At 39.6% G+C, this 24,743-nt stretch overlaps 1 protein-coding gene across 1 annotated transcript; it reads right to left on the reverse strand.

The window, feature by feature from the left end:
• Window positions 1-8,344: 8,344 nt before the first annotated feature.
• On the reverse strand, window positions 8,345-9,310 carry LOC120876564 (olfactory receptor 688). The gene has a single exon (XM_040258544.1). It carries the CDS (start codon window positions 9,308-9,310, stop codon window positions 8,345-8,347), a length of 966 nt encoding a protein of 321 aa, XP_040114478.1.
• Window positions 9,311-24,743: the final 15,433 nt, after the last annotated feature.

Consider the following 24,743-nt stretch of genomic DNA (forward strand, 5'->3'; position numbering starts at 1 on the left):
GTGGTTCATGGGGTTGCAAAGCGTCGGACAAGACTGAGCGACTGAACTGAATTGAACTGAAGGATATGAAACCATGAGAAGTATGGGAACTAACCCCCTCCATTTGTCATCTGTTTTTTATCTGTGTGGCAAAACACTTGAAACAAATATTGTAAATCAACTATACTTCAATTAAAAAAAATTCATGACAAAAAGATGCAGAGAGGTCTAGACTCTGTTGAGATCATCTTCATCCACTCATCAGGGAAGGTTATATTATATTAAACTACAAAATGAAGATATTTTGGGGTAGGTGGTCTCATTACCTTTCTTCCAGGAAGCTTTGTGTTTTCAATACAAATTGGCTCCATATATGGTGAGGGAGGTCAGCCTTTGTCAAGCCACAGAAGAATTTGTTACATTCTTGCCATACACAATCGTTTTTTTTACTACGCTGAATGAAAATCTGCTGCTTTCACTGTTAGACAAGCATTTGGCAACATTTAAAAAAATAATTGCTTAATTCATGTGCTATAAATTTACCCTTTAAAGCATACAGTTCAATAGTTTTTAGTATATTCACAGTTGTGCAATTATCACCCACTATCTAATTCCAGAACACTTTTATCTTCACAAAAAGGAATCTATTACCCATTCGCAATTACCATCATTCCCTCAGCATCTCAGCCACCAACAGACACTAGTCTGCTGTCTGTCTCTATGGCTTTGTCTATTAAGCACATTTCATATATATGGAATTATACAATATATGACCTTTTATGTCTGGCTCTTTTAATTAGCATAGTGGTTTTTTTTTAATTTTTTATTTTACTTTACAATACTGTATTGGTTTTGCCATACATTGACATGAATCTGCCATGGGTGTACATGAATTCCCAATCCTGAACCCCCCTCCCACCTCTCTCCCCATATCATCTCTCTGGGTCATCCCAGTGCACCAGCTCCCAGCATCCTGTATCCTGTATCGAACATAGACTGGCGATTTGTTTCTTACATGATAGTATACATGTTTCAATGCCATTCTCCCAAATCATCCCACCCTCTCCTTCTCCCACAGAGTCCAAAATTCTGTTCTATACATCTGAGTCTCTTGCTATCTTGCATACAGGGTTATCATTACCATCTTTCTAAATTCCATATATATGTGTTAGTATACTATATTGGTGTTTTTCTTTCTGGCTTACTTCACTCTGTATAATTGGCTCCAGTTTCATTCACCTCATTAGAATGGATTCAAATGTATTTTTTTTAATGGCTGAGTAATACTCCATTGTGTATATGTACCACAGCTTTCTTGTCCATTCATCTGCTGATGGACATCTAGGTTGCTTCCATGTCCTGGCTATTATAAACAGTAGTATAGTGTTTTTAAGGTTCATAAGTGTTGTATCATGTAACATAGTGTCAGTACTTCATTCTTTTTTGTTGTTGAATAATATTTCAATATATGGATATGCCTTGTTTTGTTTATCCATTCATCAACTAATGGGCATTTCAGTTATATTCCATATGTGCAACTTTTAAATATAAATTCTTCTCATTGAAAACAATATGTATAGTTCTACTTAGGCAGGAACTACCTCTTGTATTTATTTTCATTTATATTATTAAAAAAACATTTATTTATTTGGCTGCATCAGTTCTTAGGATTTTTCATTGTGCACAGGCTCTCTAGTTGTGCCTGACCCTGTGATAGCTGAGAAGTTTTTCTTTGCATAGTCCTCTGGCTGGATGGCCTCACCATTTTCAACAAGGACTGTTAGAGCTTGGCCTCATCTCCTTGGCCTTGTTCCAGATACTGCTATTAACCCTTGCACAAGTGAAGAGACTAATGAAAGATAAAGACAGGCAAGTTGAGAAATCCAAGGATAGTGAGCCAGAGTATAGTCCAGGACAGAATCCTAGCGGGGTGGGCTGCCTCCCTGATTCCCCTCCCAGTGTCTTGGTATTGGCTGGTTTCCTTACTACTGCAGAGGCGCCGTGAAGTGCCGTGAAGCTGTCATCAGGTTGGTGCGTCCTTCAGGGCTGCTTCCGCCCATGGCTGCTGCTGCCTCTGTTTAGATGTTTGTGGCTCAGCGCAAATCTATCCCCCGCCCTACCACTCCTGGGGTTTGGGGTCTACATCACAGCTGTGAAATGACCTGATCTTGCACTGACCCTCCCTGGCTCCCTGCTTGAGTCAGGTTATTGTTTTACTCCAGCAAGGGGGACCCTTGGTGACTTTGGGGGTTTATCTTGGTCATCTGTGAACCATCCCTTTCAAACCTAATCTTGGGAGGCAGTACCACCAGATGAACAGTTCTGCCAGGGTGAATTGTAGGTATAAGCTGTGTTCTCAGGAATTTCCTGGCTGTCCAGAAGTTAGGGCTCTGAGCGTCCACCTCAAGGGGCACAGGTTTGATCCTAAGGTCCTGTATGGCTGGAAAAAAAAAAAAGATGTGTTCTCCCTTCTATCCACAGTTGGGTTTCTCCCCACTCATTCTAGCAAGTAAAGTCAGTTTTGTTATAATGTGACACGTTACATTATAAAATCTTAAAAATCACCATGCTATGCAAATCCCACATGAAATCCACAGGATTTATGGAAGAATGGAGGTAGGAGCACAGTATGCAAAAGCTTTGTCAATGGCATGTAAACAAAAGAGAGAGAAAAAATATAAACAGTACCAGAGTTTTACACATGTTAAATGATTAAGAACAATACAAATACTACAAAGAATACAATACTTTGAAAAAGACATGGAGTCTGTGGAAGTAGGTAAACAGATTGCAGCTTGTGAGTTATTTTGAAGTGGTAGAAATAACTATCCGAAATCAAACGGAAAGCTGTGAAGTGAATGGAGGTAGCTGGTAGATATTTGGAGCGTGTGCTGAGTGTGTGTGTTTTGTGTACTTCTAACGTAGTTTGTTTTCAGCTTGATGCAGCTTTCTCCATTCAACCCGTGTTACTAGTGTACAAAATTGCCCAAGGGCAAATGTGAAATTCAACTATGCTCAAATTGTTTCAAAACATATCATTGGTTTTGGGACATATTTGTATGATCAAACCAAGTGACACAGCAGAACTGAGTGTATGTAATCACTTTCTCCTCTGTCAACAGACTTCCTCTCTCCCATATCATGGACCTCAGTAAATGACTGTCAACTTAAAACAACTCTGTTCTACATATTTATCCCTAGGTCTTTCCGTGGTACTTTCCAGTCTCATTTCTCTATCCTCAGGATCTGCCTATTATCTTCTAAGCTGCAGTGCACGTGGGGGTACAGGTTTCTTTTCAAATTAGTATTTTTATTCTTCTTCGGATAAATACTAAGAGTGGACTTGTTGGATGATACATTTGTTCTATTTTTAATTTTTTGAGGAAACCCATACTGTTTTCCATAATGGCTGCACAAACTTTCATTTCCGCCAACAGTATACAGGTAGCCCCTTTTCTCCACATTCTTGGCAAAACTTTACTGTTTCTCAAATTACTTACAAGTGAAAGTCATGCAGTCGTGTCTGACTCTTTGAGACCCCATGGACTATATAGTCCATGGAATTCTCCAGGCTAGGATACTGGCGTGGGTAGCCTTTCCCTTCTCCAGAGGATCATCCCAATGCAGAAATCGAACCCAGGTCTCCCACACTGCAGGAGGATTCTTTACCAGCTGAGCCACAGGGAAGCCCAAGAATACTGGACTGGGTAACCTACCCCCTCTGCAGTGGATCTTCCTGATCCAGGAATCTAACCAGGGTCTCCTACATCACAGGTGGATTCTTTACTAACTGAGCTATCAGGGAGGCTCAAAAATTTTGTACTATTTCTCAAATTGCTTACAAAGGGACTATGTATAAGGATGTGGTCAGTACAAGACCCTGTGATCCTAAATGCAGTTATCTAGGGCTCGTAAGTAAACAGCACACGTCACCACCTCTAGCTGTGAAGGGTTGAGTGACTGGATTGCTGAAGTAGAGAGCTGGCATAGAGAAGGTCACCTCTAGAGGAGTTTCTTTTTTGGGTTGATGTTGTTGAATTTATTTTATCTTTTTTGAGTTATGTTTGTAAACATTTATGTCACTCTTTCATGTTGATTTTCCTCAAAAATTTTGTATTTGGTAGTAAACAAAAATTGCACTGAACAGGATGAGCAAATGGAAGTTGATTTTATTTGATACTATTGCCAGCAGTGGGGGAGACAACACAGACCAGGTCTAGATACTCAGTTCTACTAAAACAGAAGGTGGAGTTGGGCTGGGGTAGGTGTCAGGAGAAATGGGTTTCAGCCCTGGGCTGAGCTAGTGGAAAAGTACTAGAGGACTTTAGGGAGAGGTTGATCAGTAGGGTTTGTCAAGCATGTGGAGTTATTCCTGAGATTGCAAAGGCTTTTGTCTGTGATTAGGCCATCTGTGCTTGCTAATTGCTGCTCTTGGAAGTTAGGTTCCATAGAGGATGAGAGATAGGGTGCTATCTCCTTCGATGTTTATATTTTAGGAGAAAGTTCCCAGGTCTTGAGAAAGACATTTACTTCTAGGTTGTAAAACTGAGAGAAGATTGACAGAAGGTTTATTTATATGGCAAAAGGGTAGAGAAAGAATTTACCAGTTTTCTCAAGCAAATGTCCTAAGAATAGGGAGGCTAGATGCTAACAGGGAAGAAATCTGTCTAAAGTTAGACCAAGCCATCTTGGTCATTGGTTAATAGTTTTTCTTTCTAGTTGGCAATCTCAGAATGCTGCTGTATTTGTTTAATGCAACCTGTTGTTGGGGAGATATGGGGTGTGCCAGGGGTAGATTTACGGTTAAGCTTCTTTTCCATGTCTCATGGGGCATGAATATTTGCATCCATTTGGGTCGCCGTCCTATTTTCTGACCCAGTCACGACTATTCTGGAACACTTACCCCTCTTGTCTGACTTTTGGCTCACTTCTTGGTCTAACAGTGTATGTGCAAAAGGCTGTCCTGCCTACCTGCTCCTACTCTGCTACCCATTAATCAGCAAGTTGATTTTCTCATGCTGCCCGCCTCCGCACTCTTTTAGAATTAGATATTTCTGAATCTGAATCAGTATTATGTTTGTAGCAGTCCTTTTCCGTGCACCTTTTGGGCTTCCATTCTTTCCGATAATTCTGTTATAGAAGTCTTTCTTCTTTTGGAGTTTCTTTACATTTTCTCTTTTTAAAATGGCTCTGCATTTGTTTTATGTCGTGTTATAGATCGACTTAGTATTGACTATCTTGTCAGTATTACTAAGTTTTAGAGTGGAAGGAGGAGGCTGCCGTGAATGCTGAATTTGTCATGTAGATTCAGAGATCTTTGGAACTTATTTACTCTGGAATCTTTGAGACCTTCTTCATGGCAAATTATGTATTTCTGAAAATATTGCATGGAAAGAATGTGATGTATATTTTCTGTTTTCAGAAGTTAGTACATTCAGAACGTATTCAAACCCAACTTTCTATAACATTCCACCATCACAGAGGCTGGGAATGTAAAAGACTTAACTTTTGAGTCTTTCTTGCAATCAGATCTGAACATCAGACTCATTTCTGGCCAACCAGGTATGAGTAAAATTCTGTCAAGACTCCGTTTAAAATAACTTCCTTCTTTTCTGGAATGTGGGGATGAATGTGGAGTAAGGTATCTATAATTTAGAATGACAGAGCAGAAAGTTGCAAGAGCCTGATTTCTTCATGTCACAATTGTTGCTGTTGTTCAGTCGCTAAGTCATATCTGACACTTTGCAACTTCATGGACTGCAGCACTCCAGGCTTATCTGTCCCTCACTATCTCCTGGAGTTTGCTCAAAATCATGTTCATTGAGTTGGTGATGCTATCTAACCTATCTCTTCCTCTGCCGTCCCCTTCTCTTTTTGCCTTCAACATTTCCCAGCATGCTACAACAATGCTGCTTTAATAATTCTGAACTACCTGACTGTGGTGTGTATGTGTGTGTGATGAGAAAAATAAGCTCCAGTTTGGTTGGCCACTGTTATCTATTGTCTCATATACAGCCAAACAAAACCCTAATAGTTTGTTACCTAAAGTTAAGGAGGCACATCTCTCTCCTTCTTGATGTTCCGTGCCATGTGCTGGCCAGTCCTTTGCCACAACACTTCTGTTTACTCTTCACTCACTCTCCAGAGTTGGAGGACACTCTTAAGTGTCTTAATCTGAGTGGTTAATGAAAAAAAATGTTGACTAGAGCTCAGTCCTTTTCTCTCTCCTAGTCTCTAAACCATGTGTCTCTATGGCTCTCAACCATGTGGTAACCCCATTTTTAAAGGTCCATATCTGCAGGGAATCTGCAGTTGGGGAAGGTCAGTTTGATGCAAGAAATTGTTAACATTCAGCTAACTGACAGCATATTGAAGAAGAGGGTATACAAATCTATAAAATTTAGGCATTCAAATACATGTTTTTGTTGTATTTTCCTTTTTCTACTTGCAGCCAAGACAGACTTCCGGGAAGATATCACTATGCACTTAAGAAATAAGGAATTATACTTCACCTACTTGAAGATGGTGTATCTACTGCTACTGCTGCTAAGTCGCTTCAGCCGTGTCCGACTCTGTGCAACCCCATAGATGGCAGCCCACCAGGCTCCCCCGTCCCTGGGATTCTCCAGGCAAGAACACTGGAGTGGGTTGCCATTTCCTTCTCCAATGCATGAAAGTGAAAAGTGAAAGTGAATTTACTCAGTCGTGTCCGACTCTTGGCGACTCCGTGGACTGCAGCCCACCAGGCACCTCCGTCCATGGGATTTTCCAGGGAAGAGTACTGGAGTGGGGTGCCATTGCCTTCTGAGTGTATCTACATATATTATTTAGAATTTTTCTGCTTAAGAGATTTGTCTGTTCTCCCTTACATATTTATTTATTGGATCATTTATTTATATCAGAATGGAGTCATGGATATTTATTTTGTACTTTAGTTATAATCCAATACGAGAACTTCTGACCTGTAAAGAGCTTTTTATCATTACTCCTATCCTTACAACAACAACAACAACAAAAGCTGGAAAAAAAAAAGGAAATTCAGTGACTTTTCTTGGACTCATCAGAGAATTGACATTGCAGGGTAACTTCTACCCCCAAATTTGGGGGGACAGGTAAAGACAGAGAATACAGAGAATCTGGCTAATAGGAGCAGAAGCTACTAGAGCCATAAACCGGTAGGAAACTTCAAAGGTAACTGAGACAAATCCTGGAGGATGTGTGTGGACCAGCATGAAAACGAGAAACACTTGGCGCTGTAGTCTTAGGGAGGCTCCACACTTTAAATCCAGCAGTTCCTGCAGATTCGTATAGTGAAGATCCAAGAATGGACTGTGAAATAAGCACAGAGCATGCTCCATGTTAGAGGCCTCCTCTCCAGGGGAAAAGACTTTATTAGAGACATATCCTACCTGGAGTGGGGGGTATTTCTCTGATTCCAGGTTGTTGGTTAGTTCTGTGACTTCAGTTCTCTGATGGGTCCAGAAAAACAGTTGATTTTTAGTTTGTTCAGGTTCATCTTGATATAAGGATGGGAGTGGCAACTTAAGTTCTTTTTATATGTTGGAACAGAAAAGAAATCTGTCTGAGTTTTCTTTGACACTCAGATCTTAGCCACATAGCTTTTACTAATTTGTTAGTTTTCCATTCTCTCTCTACCCTTATTCTACCTGGGAGGCTTTGTCTGAATTATCCTTATCAGCCTGTTGGTAGAATGGAAATCCAATCTCTTGGATGGTAAGATTAGAAGAAATTCCAGTAGTTCTTTGGGGATTTATTTTTCCCTCCCTGAAATGTTAAAGGATCTCAGGGACTTAGTCCAAGCACCATGTGGAAAGAGAAACAGGCAGTTTGACCCATGCATTTGTACACGACTTTTTATCAGCTGCAATACTTCTGCTCTGGGTGTATGGGATCACTGTGAAAAAACAGCTGAAAGCAGATGGTTCATAGATAAGCCTTGTTCATAGATACAATAAAGCCTTTCTGTTTAACTCACTCTGTCAAAGTAAGATGATCAATTCCTTGAATATTCATAGCCTAAGTTTTGCTTGGGTTCCAACCTCACTCTACAACTTCCTTCTTATTTGACCTTAGGAAAGTTTCTCAACTTTCTTGCCTCATCTGCAAAATGTGTAAATAACAATGGGTCTTGCTTCACAAGGTTGTTCTGGGAATTAAATGAGTTAATATTTGTGAAATGTCTAGAACAGTGCCTTGCACATAGTATGTACTATGCAAAACAGGTGAATTAATTTGAATTGATGATCCTACTAATTGTGATATTAAAATTTTGTCCCAGAACAACTGGGCTCCAAAGCTGTGTACTTTCAATACCAATGACAACTTTCTGCTATTTGAAGCTGGCTCACTTCCTAGACATATTCTCACCCAGACCAAACAACCTTTGGAAGACCACTCTCAGCTCCTGGGTCCTAAGGGCATACACCATAGGGTTAAGGGCTGGGGGGATGACACTATGCAGCACATTGAGAAGAACAGGGATGATGGGAAACTTTCTTCCTGCCAGATGAGTGACAGATACTACAATAATAGCGGTGTAGAAAAAGAGGATGAGGATGAGATGAGAGCTGCAGGTACTCAGGGCCTTAGATGTTGCATCAGCAGAGTTCAACCTCAGCACTGAGCGAATAATCAACATGTAGGAAGCAAAGACCAGACCCATGTCACTCCCAACCATAAACCAGGCCAAGGCCAAATGGTAAAATCTATTAATAGTGATGTCATCACAGGCCAGACTGGTGACCCCCAAGTTAGAGCATAGGCAGTGGTCAATCTCATTCCTGGAGCAGTAGTGTCTCTGGGCAGCAAGCACAGGCACTGGGATGATCAGTAGGCCATTCCTGAGCATCATGGACAGTGTGACTTTGATCACGAAAGTCTCAGTGACTATGGAAGAGTACTGAAGGGGATAGCAAATGGCTACATACCTATCCACAGCCATGCAGAGGAAGATGCCTGACTCCATGCACATGAAAAAGTTGATGGCATACATCTGAGCAAAGCACTCAGAGAGACTGATGGTCTTGGCATTAAACCAGAAAATGGCCAGGATTTTGGGCATGATGGTAGTAGCCAGGCCAATGTCCACCACAGCCAAGATACCAAGGAGGTAATACATGGGCTGGTGTAAGGTAGACTCATGATGGATGGTGATCAAGATGAGGAGATTGGCACCAAGAGCTAAGAGGTAGACTAGAGCCAGGGGCAGGGAGAGCCAGTGTTGCCAGCTGTGAATGCCTGGAAACCCCATTAGGACAAATTCAGTCACTTGAAACCTTGAGCCATTTGTTATACTTAGGGTGTCATCCATGTCATGGGATGTCTTCTTCTCAACATTTATCTGTGAATTAAGGGAAAACAAGAATAGGCTGCAGTTAGCCCAGTTGAGGGTCAAAATTCATGTAGAGGGATATAAGATTCACCAACGACTCAGTTCTTTTTAGCATAACATGTCTCAACTTGCTTGAGACCCTTGGAAAAAGTTCAGATAAGAACAATGGAAGAGCCAAAACAGATTCTAAGATAAAACTTTTAGCAGAATAAAAGTGAAGATTTATGGCTTTGTTTTCTTGAAATTTTGAGTAGTTATTTTTAATATGTGGGGGTTATGAACACAAACCAGAACACATATGCATATGTAAAGAATCCAAATTTTCAGATGGTAAAGTTTAGGGCAGAAGTGTTTTCCCTATTCTTGGAGATCTTAAGAAAGAGAATAAGCCACAATGAGAACCTTGCTTTTCTCTAAACAGCACCTGAAGCTGACAAATTGTTTCTGACAAAACCCATCTCATTTAATCTTCATCAAACAGCTGTTGCTATTCACACATACATAGAGGATACAGCACTTAAATGATTAGTCTAGATAAGAATCATATATTGAAAACACTAATAAGTGATAAAGCTTCAGCAAAATTTTAACCTTTTGCATTTAATTTCAGCACCCTTTTCATCAAATCATATCCAAAAGTTCAATACCTTTTAGGAATACCATTTGTTCTTGTTTTGATTATGAAACTAATGTTAAAGATATACTTAAAGCAATATTTTTATTTAAAAATTTTATTAATTTAAAATTTTATTTTTAATACAATTTAAAAAGGTTACTTTCCACTTACAGTTACTACAAAATATTGGCTGTATTCCCCATATTGTACCATACATCCTTGAGCTTATCTTACACACAGTGGTTTGTACCTCTCACTTCCCCAAATCCCTACAATGGCCCCCCACTCCACCAGTGGTAACCCCTAGTCTGTTTTCTATATCTGTGAGTCTGTTAAAGGAATATTTTTAAATCATCAATTTTATTAATAAAATATATAAAGAGAGAAAATTACCAAAAAACTTCCACCTACTTCCAGATTTTTGTGTGGTATTGGTAGGAAATATGGAAGGCATTTACTGCACACATTTAGACTTTTTTGTTTAAGTAATTTCATGTCTTGTTATTGGTCCTTTAATACTTGAACTTCCTTGTTCTGACATTCTTGATTTTGTTCATTCTTGAATTGTTGTATAATATACTCAAGTGTTTGCACCAAAAATTGTACATGGACATTAAGCTTTTGGAATCCATTAATATCTTAGATTCTTTTTGCTACCTTTATCTGTGAATACTACCTTACCTTGTCAAATATTTAGGTGTCAATATTTCCTTTCCACATCTCTGTCTGCTTCACTTGATGGCATTAAGAGTAAGATCAAGGCTCTATCCTTCACCATCTATGTGAAGAATGAATGACCATGCCATTTATAGATTATAATAAATGTATATTTCCTATGAAACTGATGAACAAAAATAATACAGTTTCACTTTTAGAAAACAAAAAAGCTAAAAAGTAACTTTAAATGCAAGTAACTATAAATCAAAATCTCAACAAAGGTAATGATGTTTAACAGTTAACAACATTTAATTTTCAGCATTTTTCTTTGCAATCTTTTTATACAGATGAAGTTTAACATAAGTAGAATCCTTTATTCTGTGCTTTTTCTTAATATAGTACATATAAATTTCCTAATTTGAGAAATCTTTAAAATATTTTAAGTTTTAAAAAGTTTATAAATTTTACAAATTATCAATGGCCACTAAAAGTTTTCATATTTTTAAATAACATTTTCACTAGCTTTTGTTTGGCTTTACGTGTATATGTATGTATTTTATTTTGATACTTATATTATTTTCTTTTTTTTTTTCTATGTGTTTGAGCTTAATTAGAACTCTTTCACCAAAAATTTATGGAAAGTATCTATCTGAAACTGTAAATTTCCCAAATTCATATGAAAAAAATTTTGTCTATATTTGCATTATTATGGGGGAAGGGGCCATGTAGCTTTCATAAAATTCTCAAAGCATTCCGTTTTACAAACAGGAAACAATTACAAGAAATTATTCTTTACTCAAAATTTTGACCAATTCACCTCTTATGACTTTCCATCTTTTAATGGTTGACTTTCTGGTTCTGTGTCTTAACTTATGTACATGGAGTTAATTTTACTGTTAATGAGAAGTATGTAAATAAGTCAATTTCTAATAATTATTAGAAATGTCTTCTATATTTCTCTTTAAGTGATTATTATGCCTTCTGTGTCACATAATAAACTTTTATATGCATAAATTTTACCTGGGCAATCAACTATTTCTATTTTTTATGGTTAATTTTGTGCCAGTATGAAACTGAATTAAAAGTTTTAGTTTTATAATATATTTAATATACAATAGAACTATATTCTCTTATTACTTATTCTCTTTAATTTCAAAATCTTTTTCATGTGTTTATTTTCCAGATTAACCTTAGAATTCCCATGTTGAGTTCTAAAATAGTAGTTTTAGTTGGAATTATGTTAAATTTGTAGATTAATTTTGACAAAAAGTTCACATCCTTATGCTATCAAGTTTTCTCATTCATAAGTATTAATTTTGTCTGCACTTGTTAAATCTTAATGTATATGTGCCCACACTCTCAATCTTCCCAAGATGAGGATAATATCATTGCAATGTTGTATGGGACAGTAACACCCATGCTGAATCCACTGATGTACACTTTGAGAAACAACGATGTGAAAGATATGCTAATTAAGGTGATCAGAGGAAGGATAATGGCCTGATGGCCTTAGATATCTTGTCTGGAGTCCTTGTCAATGAGTCCCGTTCCTTTACTCTTTCACAATTACCCACAAAGAAGAACTGAATAAAAGGTGACACTATCTCAGACCCAATCAAAAAAGTTTTTTTTTTTTTTGTTCTTCTGTACCATTCTTATTATGACAAATAGTATTTTGGGATGTTTTAAATGAATATGACTTTTTGTATTATGTATTCCAATGTTTATTTATCACTGATGGAAATTCATTGACTTTATTTTTTTTGGTGTAATTATATTGTTCTCTTTAATTTCCTTTTTCATTCATCCATTGTGCTAAACTTGTGCCATCTTTAAAACATTTTATGAGTGTCTGTATTACATCCACCAATTAATGATTGCAGATAAAGTATATTTTGGACTTATTATATGTTGAAGTTATTTTTATTTTTGTCTGTGTATTAGCCATTTTTCTAAACTGTTGTCAATTCTTAACACTGATATTCTTTTTCTGATGTTCTAGATAAAGCAAAAAGTTGATTGCATACCTTGTTATTTTCTCTTTTTATGGATATTAATTTATCTTAATTTTTGCTTCATATCTCAAAGAAATGGTTGAAAATTCATTATTAATGTAAAATAAGTATGATGGAAAACTTCTTCAGTTTTTTTGGTCAGATTTTAATAGGAATTCAGCTTGAATGTGACTTTAAAAGTTATATGTCTTTGTTTTTTTTTGGATGTAATAGTCTTTTCTTTGAAGTTACTTTTTGTTCTGAGAATCTTGAATATAGAATTTTTATTTTAGATCCCTCTGTTTATCATTTATTCACTGACAATTTTAGAACTCAGTGTCGTTTCTCTCCTGTTTCCTAAATTATGGACCATCGTCCCTAAAAATGTGGAGAGCCTGAGAGAAGGAAGGAACTAAACGTGAAAAATCAAACAGTAAGAGCTAACTATGGAGGCCATAGATAAATTATATAATCAAAATCAGAGATCAGGACAGAATTATGAGAACACAGGATGCATCCATCCCCTTACCCAGAATGCAGGTCATACATTCATTGGTTTGCTCACTATTTCAGAAGGAGCTCTGGAGAGCTTCTCAGGCTGCAATGCCTTCTGTAGATGCTCCTGCTCTCCTTGCTTCAGTTGCTTGTGTTTGGCCTTTTGTTATTCAGAACAGATTCCTGTCCTCACTGGTCACGCCTAGAGTTTGGAGTTTTTGTATAAATTTGATCCCTGAGATATCTAATCCTGGTGTGCTGCTTTCTAGGCTCTCCCTACTGTATTTCAAGCATCCTTCAGGATATATATTTTTTTACATTGTGGTAGGAATAGAACCCAAGGGCTCTTAGGGGTTAGCCACTTAATGTCTGTGAGTAGTTTCAACTCTAGTCCCAGGGCAGTCCACCAGATGGACAACTTTTCAGCTCAGGATCCTGAGGGATTACTTCACCCTTGTGTGATGAATAGTGCTCTTTATTAAAGAAAGTTTGAAGTCTCCCCATATCAAAATGTATCTTTACTCCATGCCCTTTCCACAGATTTCCCCCGCCCCCCATTTCCTGCTTCACAAAACGTGAGTAACCCCTTTGTGTCACTGCCTTATCCTCACATCCTATATGCATCTCATCTCACTGCAATTTAATTTTTCAATATCACATAGAAATTGCTCTTATTAATGACCTCAATTGCCAAAAATATGGCACAATTTTTAGAACTGAATGTTACCTGAAACTTCTTTATTTTTCTGAATTGATAAGTTCCTCCTATTGGGTCCACTTGCCTTTATTGTCCTTCAAGACATTGTACATTTCAGCTCAGTTCAGTTCAGTCTCTCAGCCATGTCAGACTCTTTGCAACCCCACGGACTGCACCACGCCACGCCAGGCTTCCCTGTCTGTCACCAGCTCCCGGAATTTACTCAAACTCCTCTCCATCAAGGGGTGATACCATCCAACCATCTCATCCTCTGTCGTCCCCTTTTCCTCCCATCTTCAGTCTTTCCTAGCATCAAGATCTTTTCAAATGAGTCAGTTCTTCGCATCAGGTGGCCAAAGTATTGGAGTTTCAGCTACAGCATCAGTCCTTCCAAAAATATTCAGGGCTGATTTCCTTTAGGATAGACTGGTTTGATCTCCTTGCAATCCAAGGGACTCTCAAAAGTCTTCTCCACACCACAGTTCAAAAGCATCAATTCTTTGATGCTCAGCTTTCTTTTTGGTCCAACTCTTACATCCATACATGACTATTGGAAAAACCATACCTTTGACTAGATGGACCTTTGTTGGCAAAGTAATGTCTCTGCTTTTAAATATGCTATCTAGATTTGTTATAGCTTCTCTTCCAAGGAGCAAGCATCTTTTAATTTCATGACTGCAGTCATCATCTGCAGTGATTTTGGAGCCCCCCAAAATAAAGTCTCTCCTTGTTTTCCATTGTTTGCCATGATGTGATGGGACCAGATGCCATGATCTTAGTTTTCTGAATGTTGAGTTTTAAGCCAAAATTTTCACTCTTCTCTTTCACTTTCATCAAGAGCCTCTTTAGCTCTTCTTCACTTTCTGCCATAAGCATCTTGTCATCTGTGTATCTGAGGTTATTGATGTTTCTTCTGGCAATCTTTATTCCAGTTTGTGCTTTATCCAGCCTGGCATTTTGCATGATGTATTCTGCATATAAGTTAAATAAGCAGGGTGACAATATACAGCCTTGACATACTCCTTTCCTGATTTGGAATCAGTCTGTTAGTCCATGTCCAGTTCTAACTGTTGTCTCTTGTCCTGCATACAGATTAATCAGGAGGCAGGTAAGGTGGTCTGGTATTCCCATCTCTTGAAGAATTTTCCACAGTTTGTTGTGATCCACACAGTCAAAGGCTTTGGCATAGTCAATAAAGCAGAAGTAGATATTTTTCTGGAATTCTCTTGCTTTTTTGATAGTTCAACAGATTTGGCAATTTGATCTCTGTTTCCTCTGCCTTTTCTAAATCCCCCTTGAACATCTGGAAGTTCACGGTTCATGTACTGTTGAAGCCTAGCTTGGAGAATTTTGAGCATTACTTTGCCACTGTGTGAAAAGACTGCAATTGTGTGGTAGTTTGAACATTCTTTGGCATTGCCTTTCTTTGAGATTGGAATGAAAACTGACCTTTTCTAGTCTTGTAGCCACTGCTGAGTTTTCCAAATTTGCTGGTATATTGAGTAAATCACTTTCACAGCATCATCTTTTAAGATTTGAAATAGCTCAGTTGGAATTCCATCTCCTCCACTAGCTTTGTTCATAGTGATGCTTCACAAGGCCCAGTTGATTCCACATTTCAAGATGTCTGGCTCTAGGTGAGTGATCACACCATTGTGGTTATCTGGGTCATGAAGATCTTTTTTGTAAGGTTTTTCTGTGTATTCTCGCCACCTCTTCTTAATATCTTCTGCTTCTGTTAGGTCCATATGATTTCTGTCCTTTAATATGCCCATCTTTATATGAAGTATTCCCTTGGTACCTCTAATTTTCTTGAAGATATCTCTTGTCTTTCCCATTCTATTGTTTTCCTCTATTTCTTTGCATTGATCACTGAGGAAGGCTTTCTTATCTCTCCTTGCTATGCTTTGGAATTCTGCATTCAAATGGGTATATCTTTCCTTTTTTCCTTTGCCTTTAGCTTCTCTTCTTTTCTCAGCTATTTGTAAGCCCTCCTCAGGCAACCATTTTGCCTTTTTGCATTTCTTTTTCTTGTGGATGGTCTTGATCACTGCCTCCTGTACAATGTAACGAACCTTTGTCCATAGTTCTTCAGACACTCTATCAGATCTAATCACTTGAATCAATTTGTCACTTCCACTGTATAATCGTAAGGGATTTGATTTACATCATACGTGATGGTCTAGTAGTTTTCCCTACTTTCTTCAATTTAAGTCTGAATTTGGCAATAAGTTCATGATCTGTACCACAGTCAGCTCCTGGTCTTGTTTTTGCTGACTGTATGAAACTTCTCCATCTTCGGTTGCAAAGAATGTAATCAATCTGATGTTGGTATTGACCGTCTGGTGATGTCCATGTGTAGAGTCTTCTCTTGTGCTTTGGAAGAGGGTGTTTGCTATGACCAGTGCGTTCTCTTGGCAAAACTCTATTAGCCTTTGCCCTGCTTCATTTTGTACTCCAAGGCCAAATTTGCCTGTTACTCCAGGTATCTCTTGACTTCCTACTTTTGCATTCCAGTCCCCTCTAATGAAAAGGACATCTTTGTTGGGTGTTAGTTCTAGAAGGTCTTATAGGTTTTCACAGAACCACTTAAGATCAGCTTCTTCAGTGTTACTGGTTGGGGCATAGACTTGGATTACCGTGTTATTGAATGGTTTGCCTTGGAGACGAACAGAGATCATTCTGTCATTCTTGAGATTGCATCCAAGTACTGCATTTCAGACTCTTGTTGACTATGAGGGCTACTCCATTTCTTCTAAGGGATTTTTGTCCACAGTAGTAGCTATAATGGTCATCTGAGTTAAATTCATCCATTCCAGTTTAGTCCACTGATTCCTAAAATGTCCAAATCCAATTTGCCTTAATTCATGGACCTAACATTCCAAGTTCTTATACAATATTGTTCTTTACAGCATCAGAGTTAACTTCCAACACCAGTCACATCCACAGCTGGGTGCTGTTTTTGCTTTGGCTCTGTCTCTTCATTCTTTATGGAGTTATTTCTCCACTGTTCTCCAGTAGCATATTGGGCACCTACTGACCTGGGGAGTTCATCTTTCAGTGTCCTATCTTTTTGCCTTTTCATACTGTTCATGGGGCTCCCAAGACAAGAATACTGAAGTGGTTTGCCATTCCCTTTTCCAGTGGACCACCTTTTGTTAGAACTCTCCACCATGACCTGTCTGTCTTGGGTGGCCCTACATGGCTTAAAGCTGACATTCAAAAAACAAAGATCATGGCATCTGGTCCCATCACTTCATGGGAAATAGATGGGGAAACAGTGGAAACAGTGTCAGACTTTATTTTTGGGGGCTCCAAAATCACTACAGATGGTGACTACAGCCATGAAATTAAAAGACGCTTACTCCTTGGAAGAAAAGTTATGGCCAACTTAGATAGCATATTCAAAAGCAGAGACATTACTTTGCCGACTAAGGTCCGTCTAGTCAAGGCTATGGTTTTTCCAGTAGTCATGTATGGATGTGAGAGTTGGACTGTGAAGAAGGCTGAGCACCGAAGAATTGATGCTTTTGAACTGTGGTGTTGGAGAAGATTCTTGAGAGTCCCTTGGACTGCAAGGAGATCCAACCAATCCATTCTGAAGGAGATCAGCCCTGGGATTTCTTTGGAAGGAATGAGCTAAAGCTGAAACTCCAGTACTTTGGCCACCTCATGAGAAGGGTTGACTCATTGGAAAAGACTCTGTTGCTAGGAGGGATTGGGGGCAGGAGGAGAAGGGGACGGCAGAGGATGAGATGGCTGGATGGCATTATTGACTCGATGGACATGAGTCTGAGTGAATTCTGGGAGTTGGTGATGGACAGGGAGGCCTGGCATGCTGCGCTTCATGGGGTCGCAAAGAGTCGGACACAACTGAGCGACTGAACTGAACTGAACATGGCATGGCTCATAGTTTCATTGAGTTAGACAAGGCTGTGGTCCATGTGATCAGTTTGATTAGTTTTCTGTGGTTGTGATTTTGTTGTCTGCCCTCTGGTGGATAAGGATAGGAGGCTTATGGAAGCTTTCTTATGCCAGAGACTGACAGAAGGGGAAACTGGATCTTGTTCTGATGGATGGGGTCATGTGACCCATCAGAATGGGATTAAATCTTTAATCCAATTTTCTGTTGATGGATGGGGCTGGGTTCCCTCCCTGTTGTTTCACCCGAGACCAATTTATGGTGGATTTAACTCAGATGACCATTATATCTACTACTGGGAATCCCTCAGAAGAAATGGAGTAGCCATCATGGTCAACAAAACAGTCCGAAATGCAGTACTTGGATGCAATCTCAAAAACAACAGAATGATCTCTGTTCATCTCCAAGGCAAACCATTCAATATCACCGTTGTCCAAGTCTATGCCCCAACCAGTAATGCTGAAGAAACTGAAGTTGAACGGGTTTATGAAGACCTACGAGACCTTTTAGAACTAACACCCAAAAAAGATGTCCTTTTCATTATAGGGGACTGGAATGCAAAAGTAGGAAGTCAAGAAACACCTGGAGTAACAGGCAAATTTGGCCTTGGAATGTGGAATGAAGCAGGGCAGAGACTAATAGAGTTTTGCCAAGAAAATGCACTGGTCATAGCAAACACCCTCTTCCAACAACACAAGAGAAGACTCTACACATGGACATCACCAGATGGTCAATACCGAAATCAGATTGATTATATTCTTTGCAGCCAAAGATGGAGAAGCTCTATACAAACAACAAAAACAAGACCAGGAGCTGACTGTGACTCAGATCATGAACTCCTTATTACCAAATTCAGAACTAAATTGAAGAAAGTAGACAAAACCGCTAGACCATTCAGGTATGACTTAAATCAAATCCCTTATGATTATACAGTGGAAGTGAGAAATAGATTTAAGGGCCTAGATCTGATAGATAGAGTGCCTGATGAACTATGGAATGAGGTTCATGACATTGTACAGGAGACAGGGATCAAGACCATCCCCATGGAAAAGAAATGCAAAAAAGCAAAATGACTGTCTGGGGAGCCCTTACAAATAGCTGTGAAAAGAAGAGAGGCAAAAAGCAAACGAGAAAAGGAACGATATAAGCATCTGAATGCAGAGTTCCAAAGAATAGCAAGAAGAGATAAGAAAGCCTTCTTCAGTGATCAATGCAAAGAAATAGAGGAAAACAACAGAATGGGGAAGACTAGAGATCTCTTCAAGAAAATTAGAGATACCAAGGGAACATTTCATGCAAAGATGGGCTCGATAAAGGACAGAAATGGTATGGACCTAACAGAAGCAGAGGATATTAAGAAGAGGTGGCAAGAATACATGGAAGAACTATACAAAAAAGATCTTCACGACCCAGATAATCATGATGCTGTGATCACTAATCTAGAGCCAGACATCTTGGAATGTGAAGTCAAGTGGGCCTTAGAAAGCATCACTACAAACAAAGCTAGTGGAGGTGATGGAATTCCAGTGGAGCTATTTCAAATCCTGAAAGATGATGCTGTGAAAGTGCTGCACTCAATATGCCAGCAGTGGCCACAGGACTGGAAAAGGTCAGTTTTCATTCCAATTCCAAAGAAAGGCAATGCCAAAGAATGCTCAAACTACTGCACAATTGCACTCATCTCACATGCTAGTAAAGTAATGCTCAAAATTCTCCAAGCCAGACTTCAGGAATACGTGAACCGTGAACTTCCTGATGTTCAAGCTGGTTTTAGTAAAGGCAGAGGAACCAGAGATCAAATTGCCAACATCCACTGGATCATCGAAAAAGCAAGAGAGTTTCAGAAAAACATCTATTTTTGCTGTATTGACTATGCCAAAGCCTTTGACTGTGTGGATCATAATAACCTGTGGAAAATTCTGAAAGAGATGGGAATACCAGACCATCAAACCTGCCTCTTGAGAAATCTGTATGCAGGTCAGGAAGCAACAGTTAGAACTGGACATGGAACAACAGACTGGTTCCAAATAGGAAAAGGAGTACGTCAAGGCTGTATATTGTCACCCTGCCTATTGAACTTCTATGCAGAGTACATCATGAGAAACGCTGGACTGGAAGAAACACAAGCTGGAATCAAGATTGTCAGAAGAAATATCAATAACTTCAGGTATGCAGATGACACCACCCTTATGGCAGAAAGTGAAGAGGAGCTAAAAAGCCTCTTGATGAAAGTGAAAGAGAAGAGTGAAAAAATTGGCTTAAAGCTCAACATTCAGAAAATGAAGATCATGGCATCCGGTCCCATCACTTCATGGGTAATAGATGGGGAAACAGTAGAAACAGTGTCAGACTTTATTTTTTTGGGCTCCAAAATCACTACAGATGGTGACTGCAGCCATGAAATGAAAAGACGCTTACTCCTTGGAAGAAAAGTTATGACCAACCTAGATAGTATATTCAAAAGTAGAGACATTACTTTGCCGACTAAGGTCCATCTAGTCAAGGCTATGGTTTTTCCTGTGGTCATGTATGGATGTGAGAGTTGGACTATGAAGAAGGCTGAGCGCTAAAAAATTGATGTGTTTAACTGTGGTGTTGGAGAAGACTCTTGAGAGTCCCTTGGACTGCAATCGATCCAACCAGTCCATTCTGAAGGAGATCAGCCCTGGGATTTCTTTGGAAGGAATGATGCTGAAGCTGAAGCTTCAGTACTTTGGCCACCTCATGTGAAGAGTTGACTCATTGGAAAAGACTCTGATGGTGGGAGGGATTGGGGGCAGGAGGAGAAGGGGACGACAGAGGATGAGATGGCTGGATGGCATCACGGACTCGATGGACATGAGTCTGAGTGGACTCCGGGAGATGGTGATGGACAGGGAGGCCTGGCGTGCTGCGATTCATGGGGTCACAAAGAGTCGGACACGACTGAGCAACTGAACTGAACTGAACTGAATGAAGATAATGGCGACCTCCTTCAAAAGGTCCTGTGCACGCACTGCCTCACTCAGTGCCCCCGGCCCTGCAGCGGGCCACTGCCGACCCACGTGTCCGCCAGAGACTCTTGGACACTCACGGGCAAGTCTGGGTCAGTCTTTGTGGCGTCACTGCTCCTTTCTCCTGGGTCATGGTGCCCAGAAGGTTTTGTCTGTGCCCTCCAAGAGTCTGTTTCCCCAGCCCTGTGTAATTTCTGGTCATTCTATGGTGGGTTAATGGCAACCTCCTGCAAGAGAGCTTATGGCATTCCCAGGTCCCCTGCATCCATAGCCCTTGCCCCTGTGGTAGGCCACTGCTGACCCATACTTCCCCAGGAGACACTCAAACATTCAAAGGCAGGACTGATAGTCTCGATGTGTTCTCCGGGTGCACACAAGGTTTTGTTTGAGCCCTCCAAGCATCTCTGGCAGGTATGGGGTTTGATTCTAAATGTAATTTTGCCCTTCCTACCATCTTACTGGGGCTTCTCCTTTGCCCTTGGATGTGGGGTATCTTTTTATGGTGGTGATCATGATGGCTGTTCAGCAGCAAGTTGTAATTTTGGAGTTCTTGCAGATGAGTGAACATCCTTCTACAGCACCATCTTGTACTTTTACTGTTAATTAAATTGGAATAAAAGAGTGATACTGAGTTTGTATTCAGATAAAATTCTCTTTAAATGAGAGATGTATTCTCTGATCATTCTATCTAAATTAGCAACTCCAACTCTATATAATTCTCTGCTTTAAATTTATCTCCATGCCACATAGCATCTCATGACATGCATATTGTAAGTCATTTGTTTGTTTTTCTTTTCTTTTTCTCATAGTAAAATATAAGCTCCCCGAGAGAATGCTTTTTGCCGTTTTTGTTCACTGCTCTCAACCCCTCACTTAGATTAGTTTCCGACACTTAGTAGATGTTTGATAAATGTTTGTCAAATGTGTGAATAAATATTGAGAAGAGGCATATGGGAGAAGCCTTAAGGAATTTAAAAGTATGATGATGGTAATTCTGGTCTCATAGAATGAGTTTAGAAGTATTCTGTGTGTGCTGTGCTATGCTAAGTCACTTCAGTCGTGTCTGACTCTTTGAGACCCCATGGACTGTAGCCCACCAGGTTCTTCTGCCCATGGGATTCTCCAGGCAAGAATGCTGCAGTGGGCTGCCATGACTTCCTCTGGGGGATCTTCTCAACCCAGGGATTGAAACCTAGTCTCTTACATCTCCTGCATTGGCAGGTGAGTTCTTGACCACTAGCGCTGCCTGGGGAGCCCGCAAAGTATTCTATTTTCCTTTATTTTTTGGAATAATTTAGGAAGGCTCTGTGTTAATTCTTCTTTAAACATTTGAGAGAGTTCATCAGTGAAGCCGTCTGGGGTTGGGCTTTTCTTGTTGGAAGCTTTTTGATTGCTGAGTCAACCTTTTTACTTGTTATAAGTCTGTTTATATTTTAGATATCTTGTTGAGCCAGTTTTGGTAGTTTGTATTCTCTTATAATCTTTTTCCTTTTTTTGAGCTTGGTAGTCATGTTCCCGTGTTCATACTTAATTTTGTAATTTGAGTCTTTTCTCTCTTTTATCTTGGTCTTTCTGATTATGCCCCTAGCCCTGGGAATGCTTATGGCCTTCTAGCTCCCCAGGAATATGTGGGAGCTTTTCAAAGCTGTTATTTGCCAAGACATCTCACTCCTCAGCCTTTCCTCCCAAGCATTTGGTGTGTCCATTGTTTGCTTTGACTGTCATTCCTTTCCAAATCACAGAGGCTAACACATTTGCGTTTAAATATTTTTTGCCAAATGCCCTCAAGTAACCGCTACTATATCTTTATAACCTCTACTTTATTTGGGGACAGTTAAGTGAAACAAAGACACATTGTTTCTGTCTTTCAGGGAGCCACCAGTAGGGTTAAAAAATGACAACAATTCTTTGAGAACAAGGTCTGCTCTACTCCCTCCAGGACCACGAGCCCACACAGGGAGCACAGGCTGCTCTTTTCAGGAATTTCACTGAGTCACAGAGGGAGAGATGGAGCCCAGGTTAGTTAAAATGCCACAGAGCTCTCCTACTGAGATTCAGTCATCTTTGTATGATTAAGTGCCCGCAGGCTTTGCTGAGCCTAATCAACTTCTCCAGTACAGCTTATGCAGCACGTGGTGGCCAGCAGCCCCTCCTAGAAGCTCCCTGTTATGGTTTTGTAGCAGAATGCCTCTGGTAACGTAACTTCTTGTGAACAGTTTTCTCTGGCACCCTGCAAGTTGGATTTCCAGCAAGTTCTGCTGGCACAACGTCACAGCAACTTTCCCATTCAGTGTGCCATCCTGTACCCTCTCCAACAAGGACTGGATCTCAGCCCAGTGGAGCTCTTCCTCTGGAGAATCCATCTCACCTCTAGTGGCAGTGGCTGCTCCTATATCTGCTATTTATATAATCTTTAGAGTTCTCTCTACTTACTAAGCAATCCCTTGATTTTCCAATTCTTTGTTATAGTTGATAATTATTTTTTATTTAATATTTCCTGTTAGGTTATACGGCTTCCCTCTCTTTATTGGACAGAGAATGATACATTGGGGAAATGTATACAAAAAATTGTAAACAGTGACTTTGGTAAAGCTTCACAGTGAAACAAAAATAAATTCTCTTAATGTAATTCTGAGCTATACTAAAAGCTCTAAAATACTTTTGATATAGAAGAGATATGTTTTACATTAATCATCAACAATGACTTGAGACTAAAATTCCAAATGATTTCAGCAAAATTCAGTGTTCTAGTTATCTATGCTTTGTAGAAGCACAGAGTATAAAACAATACCTATTTTATCACTCTCACAGATTCTGTGGGTCAGGAATTCAAAAACAGTGCAGTGGAGAGGTTTTCTTTCTACCCTATGTATCTGAAACCTCAGCTCAGGAGCCTCAAATAGCTGGGGGTGATCAAATTCCCAGGGTTGGAATCACTCAACAGGCTTGGCTCCTGGACTGACACAATTTCAAAGCTGGGCTCAGCTGAGGTTGCTGACTGGAACACCTACCCATGGCCTTGTCATGTGGTTTAGACTTCTTTTTGCATGATGGCAGGATTTTTAGTGGGAGCATCATCCAGGGACCAAACATTACAAGAGGCGCAGGCGGATGCTGGATGTGTTTTCCTGGCCAGGGCTTCTGTCACAGTCTATTAGCCGTAAGTGAATCACTAAGGCCAGCTCAGATTCAAGGTGGTGGGCAGTAATGAGATTCACCTTCTTAATGGGGAATTTCCTGGTTACATTCCAAAAGAGTCTGAGGGATGGAGACTTTACAGTCATCTTTGCATGTCATACCCAGTGAGAAGCTTGATAGGGAATAAAAGGAACAGAAAAATGCTTCACATTCTTATCTTGAGCTTAGTATTAGAAAAATAAAATACTGAATCACTACTATATAATTTGGAATAATACAAAAATATAAAGTTGAAAATGTCCCTAAAGTTATGAATACAGTAGCCAGTCAAACAGATATATTTGATAAAACTTCTAAGTCAAAGAAATGGATGTATAGGGAGATCCTCCCTGATAGCTCAGTTGGTATAGAATCTGCCTGCCATGCAGGAGACCATGGTTTGATTCCTGGGTTGGGAAGATCCACTGGAGAAGGGATAGGCTACCCACTCCAGTATTCTTGGGCTTCCCTTGTGGCTCAGATGGTAAAGAATCCCCCTGCAATGCGGGAGACCTGTGTTCGATCCCTGGGTTGGGAAGATCCCCTGGAGAAGGGAAAGGCTACTTTCTCCAGTATTCTGACCTGGAGAATTCCATGGATTGTAGAGTCCATGGGGTTGCCAGAGTTGGACATGACTGAGCGATTTTCACTCATGAAATGGATCAATTCAGCAAAAGTCAGAAGTGAAAAAAAAAAAACAAAACAAGAAAACATAATGAAAATAAACGATGACAACCACGAATATAGAATTATAATAAATGTGGCTAGGTTGAATCTCCCTACTTAAATGGTAAGTCTCTCAAAATAGGTTAAATAATAAAGATGCAACTAATGCTGTTTTGAAAAGACAGGCCCAAATTA

This window comes from Oryx dammah, unplaced genomic scaffold, assembly GCF_014754425.2.
Source record: "Oryx dammah isolate SB20612 unplaced genomic scaffold, SCBI_Odam_1.1 HiC_scaffold_17, whole genome shotgun sequence".
Taxonomy (NCBI): domain Eukaryota; kingdom Metazoa; phylum Chordata; class Mammalia; order Artiodactyla; family Bovidae; genus Oryx; species Oryx dammah.